At 36.3% G+C, this 17236-nt stretch overlaps 2 protein-coding genes across 2 annotated transcripts; both read right to left on the reverse strand.

Moving 5' to 3' along the window:
- On the reverse strand, positions 552-3290 carry LOC109845031. The gene is made up of 2 exons (XM_020414221.1): positions 3028-3290; positions 552-1005 (listed from the first exon to the last, which is right to left on the reverse strand). Exons 1-2 carry the CDS (start codon positions 3097-3099, stop codon positions 664-666), a joined length of 414 nt encoding a protein of 137 aa, XP_020269810.1. The 5' UTR covers positions 3100-3290; the 3' UTR covers positions 552-663.
- Positions 10274-11434, reverse strand: LOC109846086. The gene is made up of 2 exons (XM_020415310.1): positions 11033-11434; positions 10274-10340 (listed from the first exon to the last, which is right to left on the reverse strand). The coding sequence occupies exons 1-2, from the start codon at positions 11272-11274 to the stop codon at positions 10274-10276; spliced, it is 309 nt and encodes a 102-aa protein (XP_020270899.1). The 5' UTR covers positions 11275-11434.

Consider the following 17236-nt stretch of genomic DNA (forward strand, 5'->3'; position numbering starts at 1 on the left):
TGAGTTGTAAACATGCAAGTTTCTCTTAGTCATTGTTTTGTCTAATATAAGAAGCCCTTTTAGCTCAAGAGTTTATGGTGTTGCTGGTTTTGTTAATATGAATGAATTTCCATTTGTGCTGAGTTGTAAACATGCAAGTTTCTCATAGTCATTATTTATGGATTGGTTTCTTGTTCTCATCCTTCTGCGTCTCTTGGTGTTCAATTTATTCCAACTTGCTAGTACTGATCAGATACAGGAACTGAGATTATCTACATTACAATACAGGCCGACTCTCTTAGTCATTATATGTTTCCAATTTGTCTCTTCGTGTAACCAGGTTCATGAGTAAAGGCATGTGAAAAATCAGTTTATTTAACCAATGCAAGCTCATCAACTCTGTAACATGGTAAATACACAATGCAAGCTCATCAACTCTGTAACATGGTAAATACACAAAACACCACTGCTCCTTTCATCCAATTATGGACCTACGAAAAAAAAAACAAAGCTTAAAATTAACAAAGCTTGTTTCATTCCAACACATCACGGTTATTTCAACACAAAAAGCAAAAATTAACAAACTTGTTTCATTCCAACACATCAAAGCGTGAAGCATTACAAAATACCGATTCCACAACACATAATTTCCTCGCTTACAAAGTCTTGTTTCATTCCAACACATCACATAATTTCTTTCATGGCCAAAGAAAAAGACAACAAAAAAGCTATAACAGTTAACCATTTCCACAACACTTTTTCACGTACAACAACCACGTCACGCGCCTCTGGTGGGGCAATGACGAGTGGTATTTGTTCAACTGATGAAATCTTGCACCAGCCCAAAAACGAGCCGCACTTTTGCCTTTTACACGAGTAGTAAATTCTACCACGGTTATTGTTCTTGTTCGACTTCGTTATCTTCACATCCGCTAATTCACCACACTCGCATTGTTTCAATATGAATCTAATATCAACTTCAACACAGGAGTTACCTTCCACAGTTGATGATGAAGCCATTTCAATCTGCCAATTTTGAACAATTAACAAAATTCTGAGAAAATTCTACCACGGTTAATTTTTGAACAATTAACAATTAACAAAATTTTCAATCTGCCAATTTTGAACAATTAACAACTTCATCACTTAAGCGTTTGGCAACAAATATAGAACAATACGTGTTTGGCAACTAAAAAATTAATTTGAAAATTATACTGATCAAGTTGTAGCAAATGTCTGCATTAAATAATAAAACCCAACACATATTACCTATATAACAAATTAAGAATAGCATAAACCATGACGCCGTTATAATGATCAATCTACCAAATGTCTGCTCAAGCTAGAAATAGCCAATAATTCCTCTAATGCTTCTTACGAACATGAGAATTCCACAAAGCTATTTCCACCCAATTAATACAAGATAATGAAATAAAATAAGAACAAGTCCAAATCCAGAAAATTCTAGTCAGCCTTCAACATTCCAAACCCAGAAAATTTCACAAGCACTGTGATCACACATTATATGAAATACTAATTGACTGTTAAACATGATTCAGATAATTGTTGGTTGATCATTGATGAACTGAAAATTTTGTAAACTGAAAATAAGAAATTAGGGTTTCGTTGAGGAGTTGGTTGATGAACGCACCTTCGTTGATCGAGAGCTGGAGGGGGTGAGTCGCGGAGTTGGTCGAGAGAGGGGGGAGAAATTAGGTTTTCCGCAGCGTAGTTGGGGTAGTCGAGGGAGACCAGCAGTCGGCGGCGGAGTTGGGTACTCCTCGGATTTGGGGGTTTCGTCGAGGATTTGAAATCAACAGCGTAGTCGGCGTCGATTTTGGGGGAGCTCCGATTTTGGGGCTCGGATTTGGGGGTTTCGCTGTTGATTTGAGTTGGGGGTTTTGGGGCTCGGATTTGGGGGGGTGACGTTGGCAGAGGAGGAAGGTAGGGAGTGATCTCAGACTACGCTGTTGATTTGGTTCTCTCAGGAGCGCCGACGAGAGCTACGGAGGAGGAGGAGTCGGGGGTTTTTTGGGAGAGAGAGAGAGAGTATTGCTATCCATTAGCTTTATAACAAACTGAGCATAACTATGCTCGAGAACATGTACCTATATATATATTAGTAAAAGGAGCGGAAAGAAATCCTTGTTCATGGGTGCATCGTCAAACACAGTCTCAAAATAACAAATGACATGTATTAAGTTAATACTATGCTTATTACGCCAGTAAAAGAAATAGAATCCATCCAGTGACTTAGTTCTCTTTTTTAAGAGAACATAAAGAAATCTTTTAAGGGGGTGTTTGTTTCACCAAAAATTTTGGCATTTAGTATGGGCTACAAGTTTTGGGATCAAAAAGTAAGTTTTTTTTTTGTATTTTGGGATTCCATATATGGTGTTTGTTTTGAGAAAATTTTTAAAATATTAAATTCCAAAAGTGCAAAAAGTACCTAAATTTTAGAATTTATCAAATCCTCTCAATTGGAGAGGATTTTGACAAATCCCATAAATATGTGTGATTATCTCTCAATTGAAGAGGATTTGACAAATCCCAATTTTATCTTTTTGTGGGAGGTAACCTCACCAAAATAGCATATTAATCATATTATAAAATTTTAATATTTGGTAATGCTACAATTTGAGCTTGAAATAAACAAAATATTACAAATTGTAGTATTCCAAATCCCAAAATATTAATAAAATAAATAACATTTTAGAAATCCAAATCCACAACAAATCATCTATGGATTTCAAATTACATAGTGAAATCCATATCCTAAAAATTATAGGATTTGAAACAAACACCCCCTAATTATCTTCTTTCCGGCCCTACTTTTCAGATCAGAGCGTATTAAATATAAAAGCAAGCATAAAATGTTCAAAAAGACCGAAAGAATAACTCCCTGAGATGAGGGGAGCCGGAGAAGGATTTTCAAGAGCGTCTGTTAAATCTTTTAAAACGGCAGGTCCGGCTTGAGATAAGCTTTTATGCGGTAACTTTTTCGTATCAGAAGGAAAGTGACGGAAGAAAATCATCAAAAATTCTCACGTGATATTTTTCCAACACCTCCCAATCCAGTGTAAGATCCTGAGATCCCGGTACTCGTATCCTCGTCTTCATCGTCGTCGTACATCGTCGCCGTTGAGCCCTATATCTGAATCTTGACGAATTTCCCTCTCTATCGCGAGACAGCCGCCTACAATTGAAAGAGGCGGCGGCGGCGGCGACTAGAGTTAGGGTTTTCGTTCGCGTTTCAGATCTAACCCAAAAATAGGGGAAATTTTACTTTTTGTTCTTCTATCGTCTGGATATAGACGCCCAAAGTAGGAATTCATGGTACTAAGAAAGGTAAAGGTAAATAAATTAATTGATTGTAGGGTTTTTGGTATTAGGCCCTTCAATCTTCAAAGGTCATAAATTTGTGCCTTAAATCTTGACAATGCATATTAGTCCCTTAAATCTTGGAATTGCATCTTAGTCCCTCCAAGCCTACCGAGTCTTGCGAAATCAACCTTACGTTTGTTTGGTAATGAAAAAACAAAATCATGATCGGGTTGACTACAAGACAAACACTGTTAATTATCACATTACCCACTCTTCTTAATAAAAAGATGTAAAAATCATCTCCTTTAATTTTTCAAAAAATGGAGAAGAAGATGATAGATTCGTTAAATGAGAAATTTTGAGTTACGGTATTTTTATGACAATTAGGGAAGAACTTAAGTGAATTTGATTTTTTTTAAAGAGGGTTTTTGGTTGAAAATATTATGAAATGGATTTAGAAAGTTTACAGAGGAGTAAAGCCCTAATTTTGCTTCTAATATTTAGATTTGACAGAATATTCTACTCAAATAAATTGTAATTAATCATAGGGATGATTTCGCATGACGTCATATGATTTGAGGGACTAACATGGAATTCCAAGATTTGAGAGGCTAATATGAAATTATTAAAGTTTTGAGGGATTAATATGTAAAAAGTCTGTGATTGCAATTATGCGGTTAAAGCCCTTGTCGCAGTACTTTTATTACCAAAAGCACTTTTTCCCTCTCTATATGCTTCATTGCTGAACGTGGCTTTCATCCCATTTCCAAGCTCGAAAGCTAGGAAAATGGATTCCAAAGAAAAATCTCATTTTTGGTGAACATTTCTATAAATTTATGCCCCCTCAAACAAAACAAACAAAAAGAAGAAGAAGAAGAAGAAGAAGACATTCTAAGAAATTATTAAAATGGCAGAACCAGACAAAGCTCTAAATTGAGAGGATGCTTATCTGTTTGGGATTGTTAGGCTAGGACAATTGCCCAATAATCATACATCCTAGACTTTTGATTAAGACTAAAAAAAATTGTTCTAGATATTTAGATAGACTTTTTGAAATTTTTCGATAGAATTCAAAATGGTGGAGTTTCTGACTACATTTATATTCATGGACTACGTGAATTAGGATTGTGACATATTACTTATTGTGTAAATAGTAACTATATGACCAATATAACTACAAATTTAGTTAGTAAATTAGAAGTTTAGTAAATTGTTAAATCAATAAAGTTAATTAGCTATATAATTTAGGGTTTTCGAGATATTGGTGCCTCAAATCTTATGTGTTTTGAAAGAAGTCCTCCAAATCCTGATATATATTTTTAAATAAATCTCTCAAAACCTACAACTTGTCCCAAATTATTCGAATAGCCTTTTCTGTTAGAAACTAACTCGACTAGGAGTGAAAATAGTTATACGGCGAATACCAAATTGTTATTTCTCTCACTGCAGGAGGAACGAAAGACAAGCTTAAATATTAATTGGTTGAACTATGTTAACTAACCATCATCTTCGGTCACAAATTTTTGGGAGAAGTTACTTTCTATAAAGTGAGTACCAATCCAAAGATCTTACCAAGACCGCTTTCTATGATCGGAAACATTGTATTGAATCACACAATCTCTCTACAAGACTTCTTCATAACTTGCTAAAGAAAACTTTGCGCTCCATTAATGGGCTTTAACGTGATGTTGTAGACTTGCTCACGCTTATTACTTGGGGCAAGATATACAACGGAGTAGGTGAGGGCCATTAATGGGTTAAATTAACGGTGTTAGACCAAAGGGCTTATTTGAGGTTAGTTATGGACGTTTTGGCTTGAAAGCTGCCACAATTCTGACAAAAGTCAGAATTGTGACAGGGATTCACCTCTCAAAAGAGAGAAACAAACGGGGCCTTACTAGGGGCAAGATGTACGACAGAGTAGTTGAGGACCATTAATGGGTTAAATTAACGGTGTTTGACCAGAGGGCTTATTTGAGGTTAGTTATGGGCTTTGGGTTTTATAATACGTAATATTTGCTAGACTAATATCTCAAAACCCCTATTTTTATGGGAAAAAATCAATATTGCTATATCGTTCTTTTATACCCTAATAACTTGTTTTTGACAACACTTGTGCAACTTGGAATGTCCAAACTTGATCGATGCTTTCTGTTCTGCAAACGTAAGAATATTTATCCGAATATGCATGTTTGATACCCACATGTTAATTTTAGAATTTCTTATGATGTTTGTCGAATTTAATGTTATGAATTATATTTAATCTATTTTAAAATAAAATAGTGATAAGCTTATAATAGAACTTGGCTGTGGTTAACTATAAATTCCACAAATAATATGGTTTAAAAGGTTCTATAATTAGCACATGAGCATAACACGAGAATATTCGAAAATTTATTCTCATGTTTGACTATGGAAGGTAATAAACCCCAGTTCTAAAAATATTAGCGTACATACGTACCGGTAAAAAGTAGTGTCATATCTTTCTCCCTATATGTTTTTCTAAGGAGAGCTTTTACAGTAATTGTTTGTTAATTTTAAAGAAAACCCCCCGAATTTTGGGGTTTTTGCATATAATTTCCCTTAAGTATTTTAATTCTATAAAACATCTAACAGATTTTGCACGTGATGCCTCTTAAATTCTTTTATTCTAGTAAATCTCCCTTGAAGATGTTTCACTTTAGTCCTCCAAATTAATTAATACTATTAACTCTAACACGTCACGTGCCATGCACATGACCAAGAAAGAGAAGATTTCCCCTAGCCATCACAAGATCAGCCTTATACCCTTTTTATTATTTACATTAAATTTTTAATGGTCGAGGGCATTTTCATCTTTGGAAAATTACATGTTAGACCATACATAATATAAGTGAGTGAAAAATACTCAAAGATTTAGTGGTAATAGAAGTTCTCAGGGGGCTTACAAGCAAAACCTCTGGTACTGATCCTCCACATCATTAATTGCAGAGAAACTTTACAAGTCATCAAGCAAATCTTCTCATTCAGTAGACCCATAAATAATATTAATTAGTTAAATTATATTAAAAATATTTAATTGTGAGGTCCACCGAAATAAACCAATTGTTTTGTTGATTTCCTAGAACCAAAGAAAAAAATAGGAAAAAAATCAAAAATAGGAAAAAAAATCATCAAAAGTTAATTTATATCCTTTTTTAGATTTAAGAAACCAAGCGAAAAAATAAAATAAAATAAAAAAATCGAAACTAGGTTTTCTATGACAGCTTTCCTTATTTATAGCCAACCAAACAGCCCTCGCTCCTTTAGCCATCTTTCTAACTTCCCACTGCCACTTGTCATCTTCTAACAAACTCAAAAGCTGTGAGACCTTTCGGCTATGTTTGGTTTGAGAGAAAGGGAGAGAAAAAGAAAAGAAAGAGAAAGTAAAAAAAAGAAAGCAAAAGAAAAAGAAAGTAAAAAAAAGAAAGCAAAAGAAAAAGAAAAAGAAAAAATATTATTTTTATTGTTTGGTTAGAAAGAATATTGTAAGGAAAGTTAATATTATTTTTATTGTTTGGTTAGAAGAAAATTCATAAGAAATTCATTTTCTCTTGTTTGGTTACCTTTCTGAGAAAAAGTGGAAGAAAATTATCACAACATAATTTTAATTCATACTTTTTGGAATTAGATTTGGATTTTAAATAATTTACAAAAATAGTTTAATTAAATTGTGATTCTATCATATTTTCAAAAAATTTACAAGTTACCGAACATGTTGTACAATCTTAACTCAAGAAAATTTAGTCAAATTTACGATGACTCTAATTTGCGTATAATCTTACATGGTCTTGGACTTGTAAGTTATTCATAACCTTAGGTGAAGAAAGATAATTCTGAATAAGCTCTAGACAATGATGCAGTTCAAGCATAATTATTCAAAATTAGTATCATTCATATCTTGGGAAGTAACAGGTTAATAAACATGTATTTAAAAAAAGGGCAATTTCCTAACACAAAAACTTAAGTGGCCATCAACATCGAGTTTGTAAATATTAACAAGCAAAAGCATAACCACAATTCCACTAATTAAAGAATAACATTTCTCGAGACCGTAGTGAGGATATTGAATGAGAAGATCCTTAAACCTATCAAAGTACTTCAAGAATGGCTCTCCCGGGACAATTTTAAAGTTTTGAATGATGTTTCTAAGCTTTGCCGTTTTATAAATTCAAAAAAAATTCTTGAGAAAAACGGTGAAAAATTCATACCAAGTTGAGATGGAATTTGTGGGTAAGCTATACTGCCATTTTTTTGTCCTTGTTCTTGAGAGCAAATGGAAAAATCTAAGTTTGATCACATCTTCAGTTAATTCTCTTATTTTAATCATAATACACACTTCCTCAAATTCTGAGATAAAAATATAAACATCTTCAGTTTTATTTCCTAGAAATTTTGGAAGCATGTTTATGTAGTGTGGTCGAAGCTCAAAATTAGTTCCATTTGCTTCGGGGAGCCTAATGCAAGAAGGGATTACATTCCTATTGGGATAGCACATATCTTGGAGAACGGGTTGATTAGTCATCTCTTAAATTGGTTCAACACGAATTAAGCGATTAGTATTACCCCTAATCCACACTCGCATACATCAAAACAAATTCCTTTTTTTAAAGATTATAAGAGAAAAGGAAAAAACCTAACTAAAACAAATCAAAACAATCACTTTTGACAATCACCCTAAATTCAATGGTTAAGCCTAACTCAGCTAGACCAGCTCTTAACAAAAAACTTTTTTAGTGAAAAGATCAAAGTTTACTTGGTCAGTTAGCCATGTATGGATACTACTAGAGGGAGATCAAAGATCAATTAAGTACCTCGTTCTTTATGGAGTGCTTTACACAACCCCTAAACCTTGCCTTAGACACCAACGGATTCAAGTAAACTTAAACCGGTTCACTTAAGAATTTCTTGTTTCTTAATGAGCTCGAATCCTTAAGGGCCAACGTCTAATGAGTTTTAAAAAGCTTGAGTTTGTGTAGTGAAGAATTAATGATTTGTGGGCTAAGGAAAGGGTGATAAAATCCCTCATCTTATCTTGATTAGGGGGTGTTGCCCTTAAAAATATTTTCAAGTGTGTGCCAAATCAAGATGCTCAAATTACTTTGGTGAATTCCTACTAATTATATACCATGCAACCCTATGAATTAAAAGCGACTACAAAAGGATGATAAAAAGAATTTTTTTAAAAATAGGGTTAACAATCAAACAAATGTGAGAAGAGAGCTCTTGTTTGAATTTATTATCTTGTTAGTAATTGTTCAAGTGGAGGGTGAATTTTTATTATGGTTGACAAAAATAAAATCTTTTTCTTTTTATTTAAATCCTAATTGTCTTTAATTGTGAAGAGCTAACTAAAATGGTGGAATTGAAAATACTAGAAAGAAGAGTTACCAAAAGCAAATCTTTAATTCCTTGATCTCTAAACCATGATCTTCAAGCTCCAAATGGTTCCTTCACAAGAAAACACACAAGTTAAAGAACCAAATTCATTAAAATCCTACTTAATAGCACCTTCTCCGACAACGGCGTCAAAAACTTGATGGGGGCATAAATGATATCCCAAAAGTTGCAAGTCCACAATCAATCAAGTTATAGTATAAAAAGTTATCAATCCCACGAGAAAGGCGTTTGTAAAAAATTATTAGAATCGGTTCTTATGTTATGTGTGTGACAATTAGGAGTGATGATAAATGTGATTGTGGATAGATATGATGAGTGATTGTGAATATATGCAAATGTCAATAATATGAGATTGAAATGAGAGAAATGAAGAGTGGATGTGATAAAAGAATAAATGCAATCAAAAAGGAAAGAAAGAAAGATGAAGGAAATAAAAATCAAGAAACCAATAAGAGAAAAATCAAGAGTTAAAGAAAAAATCAATAAAACAAAAGATGGAGGATTCAATTAAAAATATGAGGAATTTAGAATTGAATCAACTAGCTAATCTCAATTATAAAATACGAACTATTCTCTTTTCATCACATTTCACTTTAGATTTATTAAGCATAGACTATCAAACAATTTAAGGAAAGTATAACCTATCAAATTATCATCTAAGCAAAATTAAAATTCATGACAAGAACAACAACTAAATAGTAATTTTAGAATTCATAAACATAACATATCAAACCACTCAAGATAAGCATAGATTATCAAATTCTTCTTCTACAAATTAGTTCGCTAATTGATTAATCCTACTCATGATCATTTTAAATGCAAGAGAATAATTCACACAATATAAAAGAATTTAGATTAGTTACATACAATTCTAAAATTCCTACAAGAATTAGTTCACATATTAAAAAATAAAAGCAAGAAATAAAACAAAAATAATAAGAATTAATTACAGAGAAGAGAAAGAAAATTTACACTATGAACAAGAAATAAATCTAACTAAATTACAAAAGAAACAAAAATCTAGATTATGCAAGAAAATAAATCTACTCTACAAATTAAAAATACAAAATAAAATAAAGACAAGAAAATAAATCTACTCTACAAGACATGAATGTAAATCTAAACTAATAAGCAATAAGAAAAGAAATTACTAAAAAAAATAAGATATAAAAGAGAAAATTAACAATAAAATAAAAAAACCTTCAAATTGATCTTCATCTTCATCATCAAACAAAGAGAAAAAAAATTAAAATGGTGAAAATTTTCTTTTATTAATTGTAACAAAAAATTATAAATTTGGAAGGTCTTTTCAATTAAGAGTAACTCTCATCTCCAAATAGAGTTACAAAATTTTTTACACCCTCAACACCTCACTCTCTACCCCTATTTATACTCTACAACAATGAATGAGAGTCCTTGGATCAAACTTGAGCCCCAAGTCACTCAATTTTAACCCTTGAGCTTTTGAGCTTTGACTCTTGGGGTTTTTGTTTGTTTTCTTCATTAATTCCTTGGGCTTTTGTTGAGAGATGAGATCTTGGGTTTTTTTCTTTTACTCTTCATTAACTCCTTGGGCTTTTGTTGAGAAATAAGATCTTGGGCTTTTATTTTTCATTAACCTGCAGTTTAAGATAAAAATAGTTATTAGTGGTATATTTATTCATGTAAAACAGATAATGATGGTATAAAATTGTAATAAAAATGTGATTATCAGTATCATGGTTCTTTTCATAAGACTAATCATCAGAAATGATGGAAGTAGCTTGTAGACGGCCAAAACTATCATTATAAGTGGAAGAACTTTGACAGATTCATAACCACTAAAGCCCCAATTACTTGGTTGATCATCATGCTTTGGAAGAATTTTCATGAAATGTGAATAACATAAACTTTAGTTAGAAAAGCAAGGAACTAATGGTGGATAATTGTACTTGTATACTGACCATCAATCAAAAAAGTACACTCAACTTCTATAGAAAACAAGAAACAATATATTAGATATTGAACATTTTAGCAACATTTCCTAAAATTATAATGCAACAATTGGGTATTTGTCCAGCACTTTTGGAAACCTTGAGAGCACCACAGAATGACTGGAGATTGTGTTCAACATCATCACCATAACAGGGGGATTCATACTGGTTACTACGCTCATTGGAAACATCAAGGCAAACATGAATTTTGTTATGAAAGGCAGGAAGGATTTTATATTAGGCAAAGGAATGTTAGTCAGTTTTTTTGTCATTATACCTTAAACTAATGAACTAGGTGGTAAAAAACAAACATGTAATTAGAGTGTAAATTAAATTACCTTCTAGTACTGATACCAAGATTGTATGATGCCCATTCAAGCTTAATCTCCAACCACCTTTTCCTCCGATGAATTGGTAACCCAATGAAGTTCCTTCCTCGAGCCGCGTCCTCGGTAAGATAGTCGTAGGCTACAAGCTTCGCGTCCTCATTGAGCCCTTCAACTTTTGAAAGCTCCTCAAATATCACTCCTGTGTAAAAACGAGGACCGGTCTTCCAAGTTGTAGAAGCAATTGACTCCATTCCGCTTCTTAGACCATCAAGCTCTTCATCCAAGTTGCTACTGACACTATGCTTTCTTTTATATATCACCTTTAAAGATGTTCCCGTTGCAAAATGGGTTTTGGGATCTTGTTCTTTACCTTTTGAAGGGCCGATGCATTCTACATCATTTTCTTGAACAGCTTCTTGTTGTGCGCAGCGGAAATTTCGGCAGAGTTTCTGGTGCACAATAAGAGAGAAAGATCGATAAGAATTCTTGTTTCTCAAAGGGAACAAGAATCTGAAAGCCTAATATCCCATCAAAGTAGGATATTAGCTCTTCCTCTCGTCAGCTCTAGGACTGCGCGTCGAGGGATCCTAAAAGCTATTACAATGACCACAAACTCAAACAAACCAATTTTACGTGGTTCGGCAAACTGCCTACGTCCACGGGGCAAGAAGGGGGAGATCTACTATTAGAGAGGAGATAATACAACTAGGGTTTACAATCACTCAATCTAAACCCTCACACAAATATCTCTCTCAAAAGCACAAAAGCCTACTTGCACGAAGCCAAAGAAAGCCGCTGATTTCTCTCTCTCTTTGCAACTGCTCTTTGCTTTTAGTACTACACCTTTACCAGCCGTCCTTTGCTCCTGCAGCCGTAAAGTTCCCGTAGCCTTGCTCTCTGTCTGCAGCACCCCTCACCTTTTGAACCACCTCTTCACGAAACCCTAGGTGACCCTTTTATAGCAGCTGGAAGTCGGGTCATGTCAAGGTTCGGGTGGGCTCATGTGGAAACGAAAAACCAAAAAAAAACGAGTTCTTTGATGAGTGGTCCCCACACGCATAGAAATCACATGCTGCTTTGAAACCACCGCCTTAGCCTTCCACATGTCTCTATCAACAATTCTCCACCTCGGCGAAGTTTTTCCAAAACTGAGCCGACACCAACCAAACTAAATGTCTCACTTGTTGTGTCCAGTACACCGTGAAACAATTCACGACAACAGACTCAATCCATAACAAGTCGAGAATCCAAATGAGAATGCAAACACTCTCCAAATGTCAGTATCAACTCACCAAATCGATCTCACCCCCATCAAAATCCAAACCCCGGCTGCATCATAAAGACTGCCTACGTATCCTCTTGCCCAAGGAATCAAGCCGAACGTAGTTCACCCAAATGGCCGCTAACGACCTCAAACCAATAGAAGAGTTCGCAACCCTTCTCCAATATCATCAACTCTGCGGCTGATAGCACCTCCAATGGCCTCAAACACCTCCACCTGAGGTGAGCCAATGGTCATATCCAAACTGCATCTATCAGCTACACTCGAATCAAAACCCAACTCATCATCCGCATTCGAATCCAAATGACTTCCACGCTGTGTCACCTCAGCTAGAATCCCAAACAATGCAGAATGACCTGGAGTAATCTTCACCCAATGTGGAGTAGCATCACTCTCCACCCGCTGTGATACCTCTAAGGTCTGTCCAAAACTCTCCACCTGCTGAGAGTCAATTGGCCTCCTCATCGAAACCTCAACCGAAGTGACACTACCAGACCTAACACTCAATTGAGTTTTACCTCCTATCACAGCAGTTGACAACTCTTTAATAGGATAACGCAAATATGTCGAAGCCTCTGTCCAGAAACTCTTCTGCAAACCATTGCTCGACCACAAACACCGATCCTCCTCCAGTAAGGCACGGTTCTCCAAATTTGTCACCCTATTTAGTTGCCCCAAGATTTCCTTTCCAACGAAGTGTCTCGACCTACCACCAGAATGGAGTACCTTCACCTTTCTGTCTATTACACACTTCTTCAATCTGTTAGAGACTACTAGGACTTTCTCCAATGGGGATTTGGTTGCAACCCAAACACGCCTAGAACAGCCACCAACAAAGGAAACCAAACGCCTATTACCTCCCAATGATGCCCCCTTGGAAGGCCCCCAAACATCCACGTGAACTCCTCCAGAACGACCCTTAGCACGGTGAATAGAGGTGCCACACTTCACCTCGGTCTTCTTGCTCACATCAACATGTTCACTGGACTTCAAACTGCAGGTCTTTGCACCCTCTTTCAATCTATGCGAGGAATCAATACTGGAATGGCCAAGCCCCAAATGCCACAGTCTAGTCGAATCAACAGAAGTCGTCAGCTCTCCACCTGCCACTATACCTCCAGTCCCAAATGTCGCAGTCTAGTCGAATCAACAGAAGTCCCCACCCCCCCCCCTGCCACTATACCTCCAGTCAAGTAATACAGGTTATTTCTCCTGACGCCCTTCATCAAAATACGAGAGTCTCTCGCAATCTCGAGAACCATGTCCTCAACACGAACCTTCAGACCCTCTCCAACCAAAGCTCCAATCGAGATCAAGTTCTTCCTCAAAGAAGGAACATATCTCACATCGTTTAACTCTCTAACAGTCCCGTCAAACATCTTTATGCGAATTCTTCCTATCCCAAGGATCTGGCATGCACGGTTATCAGCCATGTACACCACACCACTATCCACCAGCTTCTCAAAACTGAAGAACCATTCCCTTCTAGGGCACACATGATAGGTCGCACCACTATCCAACATCCATTCAGATTCCTCCGAATAGCTATCTGTAGGACTGATAGAAAGCGAATAAATAGAAGAGTCAGAATTATTACCATCCGATACGATGTTTGCTTCTGATGATGGTTGCTTCCCTTTTCCCTTCTGCTTATTCTTCATCCATTCGTCGAGCTTTGGGCAGTCTTTCTTCCAATGACCAGTCTCCTTGCACCAAGCACACTGATCTTTTCCTACTCTAGACTGTGACTTCCAATTCTTTCGGTTTGGACCCTTCCCTCTTGCGACCAACGCCTCCGCTACCGGCTCAACCGAAGCCTCCTTATCCTTCTTTCGAAGCTGATAATTCACAAGTGCAGCGGTGACCTCACTATACGAAAGTGATGCCTTCCCATTAATCAGAGTAAGAACGAAGGTCTCATATTCCTCGTCGGGCAAGGAACTCAACAACAGCAACGCCTTGTCCTCATCTTCAATCTTGACATCCACATTCGCCAAATCCGCAAGAAGCTTTGTGTAGTGGTTCATGTGATCTCTAATGGAGGTTCCCTTCTTCAACTGGAAACGATAAAGTCTCCTCTTCAAATGCAAGCGATTTTCCACACTCTTGGTCAAATACTTGCTTTCGAGAATCTCCCAAATCTTCTTCGCAGAAGTCTCATTCATCACATCATATTTTAGATCTTGAGTCAAACAAGACCTAATCACACCACACGCCGTTCGATTCATCTTCTTCCAAACCTTCTCTTCAATCTCATCTGGCTTGCCATCTAACTCCAAGGTATCCTCCAAATTCTGCGCGTTCAGCGCATCCAAAACCTCGCATCTCCATAATCCAAAGTTGTTTGTGCCATTAAATTTCTCCACATCTATCTTCATAGAGTGGATATTCAAACTCTGAATAGTCTTCACGCCAGAAGAACCACCCTCGACTCCCGAAGCACCTTCTTTCCCCGACATCTTACGCACCAACGAACGAAGAATAGATCCAAAACTGAAAAGACAGAGTCTTTCACAAAAGATTCCACCTTTATCACCAAACGAAGCCTTAGACGAGCTTCCAAATTGATCTACTCCTCCAACCAAACCCTAGATCTGGAATCTGGGCTCTGATACCACTTGTTGTGCGCAGCGGAAATTTCGGCAGAGTTTCTGGTGCACAATAAGAGAGAAAGATCGATAAGAATTCTTGTTTCTCAAAGGGAACAAGAATCTGAAAGCCTAATATCCCATCAAAGTGGGATATTTGCTCTTCCTCTCGTCAGCTCTAGGACTGCGCGTCGAGGGATCCTAAAAACTATTACAATGGCCACAAACTCAAACAATCAATTTTACGTGGTTCGGCAAACTGCCTACGTCCACGGGGCAAGGAGGGGGAGATCTACTATTAGAGGGAGAGATACAACTAGGGTTTACAATCACTCACAATTTAAACCCTCACACAAACTCTCAAATCCCTCACAAATATCTCTCTACAAAAGAGGTACACAAATCCCTAAAAAAAAGCCTCTGCTTTTCTTAGCCGAAAACAATTCCCCTTGCACTGTAGCCGCAAAAGACACCAAGCCGAAAAAGTTCTCCTTTGCACGCCCTCCTGCACAACTCTCCTTCGCACCTGCAGCCGCAAAGTTCCCGTAGCCTTGCTCTCTGTCTGCAGCACCCCTCACCTTTTGAACCACCTCTTCACGAAACCCTAGGTGACCCTTTTATAGCAGCTGGAAGTCGGGTCATGTCAAGGTTCGGGTGGGCTCATGTGGAAACGAAAAACCAAAAAAAAACGAGTTCTTTGATGAGTGGTCCCCACACGCATAGAAATCACATGCTGCTTTGAAACCACCGCCTTAGCCTTCCACATGTCTCTATCAACACTTCTCTATCATCTTATTGATTTGTGTTGATAGAACTTGATTCATCTCTTTCATTTTCTATGCGAGCACGTCTTTCTTTGATAGTTTCAGAAGCTAAACCAACAGTCCTGTCTTTCCCATAAATGATTTGCAAGTTTTCAAAACACGGTACAGGTTTGTAACGAAATTGTTCTGCTCCAGGATGTGCCTATTAATAGATAAAGAACCATTGGATTAATGATCCAGGTGGAGGTCATTTACATGAGCTAGGATACACAAAAAATGAAATAGGAAGGCTACATATAGGTCTAAGCAACTGAGGAAACACATGACACAAGATCAATCAGGTTAATAATGATTTAAGTCAATATAACTTGAACCTCCTCCAGTTGATGAATTCAAAACCAAAAATCAGAGGTAGATATAAATTACGACTAGATTGAACAACATTTATGTGGCATGTGTGAATACCTGAGGTCTCTATAAACTGACAACCGGTATGTTCAAAGGGATATATTGCAGGGAACACAATTCTAGAATGTCGTATACATCTCAGACTTATCTCAAGGACTTATCCCATTGAAAGCAAATGGATATTCAATTATTCCGAAATTTAAAATAAAAGTCTATAGAGAATAAAAATCGACACAAATAGAACCGAAAAAATCAGCAAAGCATAGGTGTTAGACTGGAAAAGAAGAAAATGGAGTAAATGAAGAAAATGGAGTAAATGAGACGCTTAAGAATTCCAAGGTGAACTAGTATAGTACTTGGCCTAAGCACAGTTTGTTGACATCAATTTTGTCCAGTGTACTGTACATAAATTTGTCTCAAGAATTTGTATTAATTACCAATCTCATGGTAAGAACAGTTAAAATCTTATGGGGAAGGTCTTATAGTGAGTGAAACTCCGATAAATAATGGGAAAAAATTGCATATCAGGACAGAAATATTGCTACAGTGAAAATTCCGACAAATGGTCCAGGCATTTAAAGAAGTGTTTTCTTTTAGTTAGTGAAAGTAAATAACATGATAATAGAAAACAGAAAGAAAAATATGCAAAGCAGGATTTACAATAGAATTTTCTAAATGACCATGACAGAGTGGAGTAGCATGCTTAGCACATTGTGTGCGTGGAGGTCCTGTTGCATGTTGTATCAATTCGTAGATGTTTTCAGAAAGATGAATCATGGTACGATTTTCAACAATATAACAGTAACATGTTTTGGAAAAGAATATAAGCAGAGATCAAGTGTTGTACCAGACATGTCAACTTTTCCATCCAAGAAAGAGCAACTAGTTAGGAAAGCTTGTAAAATCCAGTTTACCTATAATGATAGTTTGAATTCAAATAACACTACAACAAAATACAACATTGCCGACGAAACAAAAACGTCGGCAAATGTTTAAAAAACGGCGGGAAAAATATTTCCTGACGCAAAATACAGCGTCGCTAACGCGTCGCCAAAAGTGCGTCAAGGAAAGTATTTAGCGACGCAAATACACTGCGTCGCCAAAAGTACACTTTTGGCGACACGACATGCGTCGGGAAAAGTACATCTTTTAGCGACGCATATTATTTTGC

Source organism: Asparagus officinalis, chromosome 6 (genome assembly GCF_001876935.1).
Source record: "Asparagus officinalis chromosome 6, Aspof.V1, whole genome shotgun sequence".
In the NCBI taxonomy this organism is placed as follows: domain Eukaryota; kingdom Viridiplantae; phylum Streptophyta; class Magnoliopsida; order Asparagales; family Asparagaceae; genus Asparagus; species Asparagus officinalis.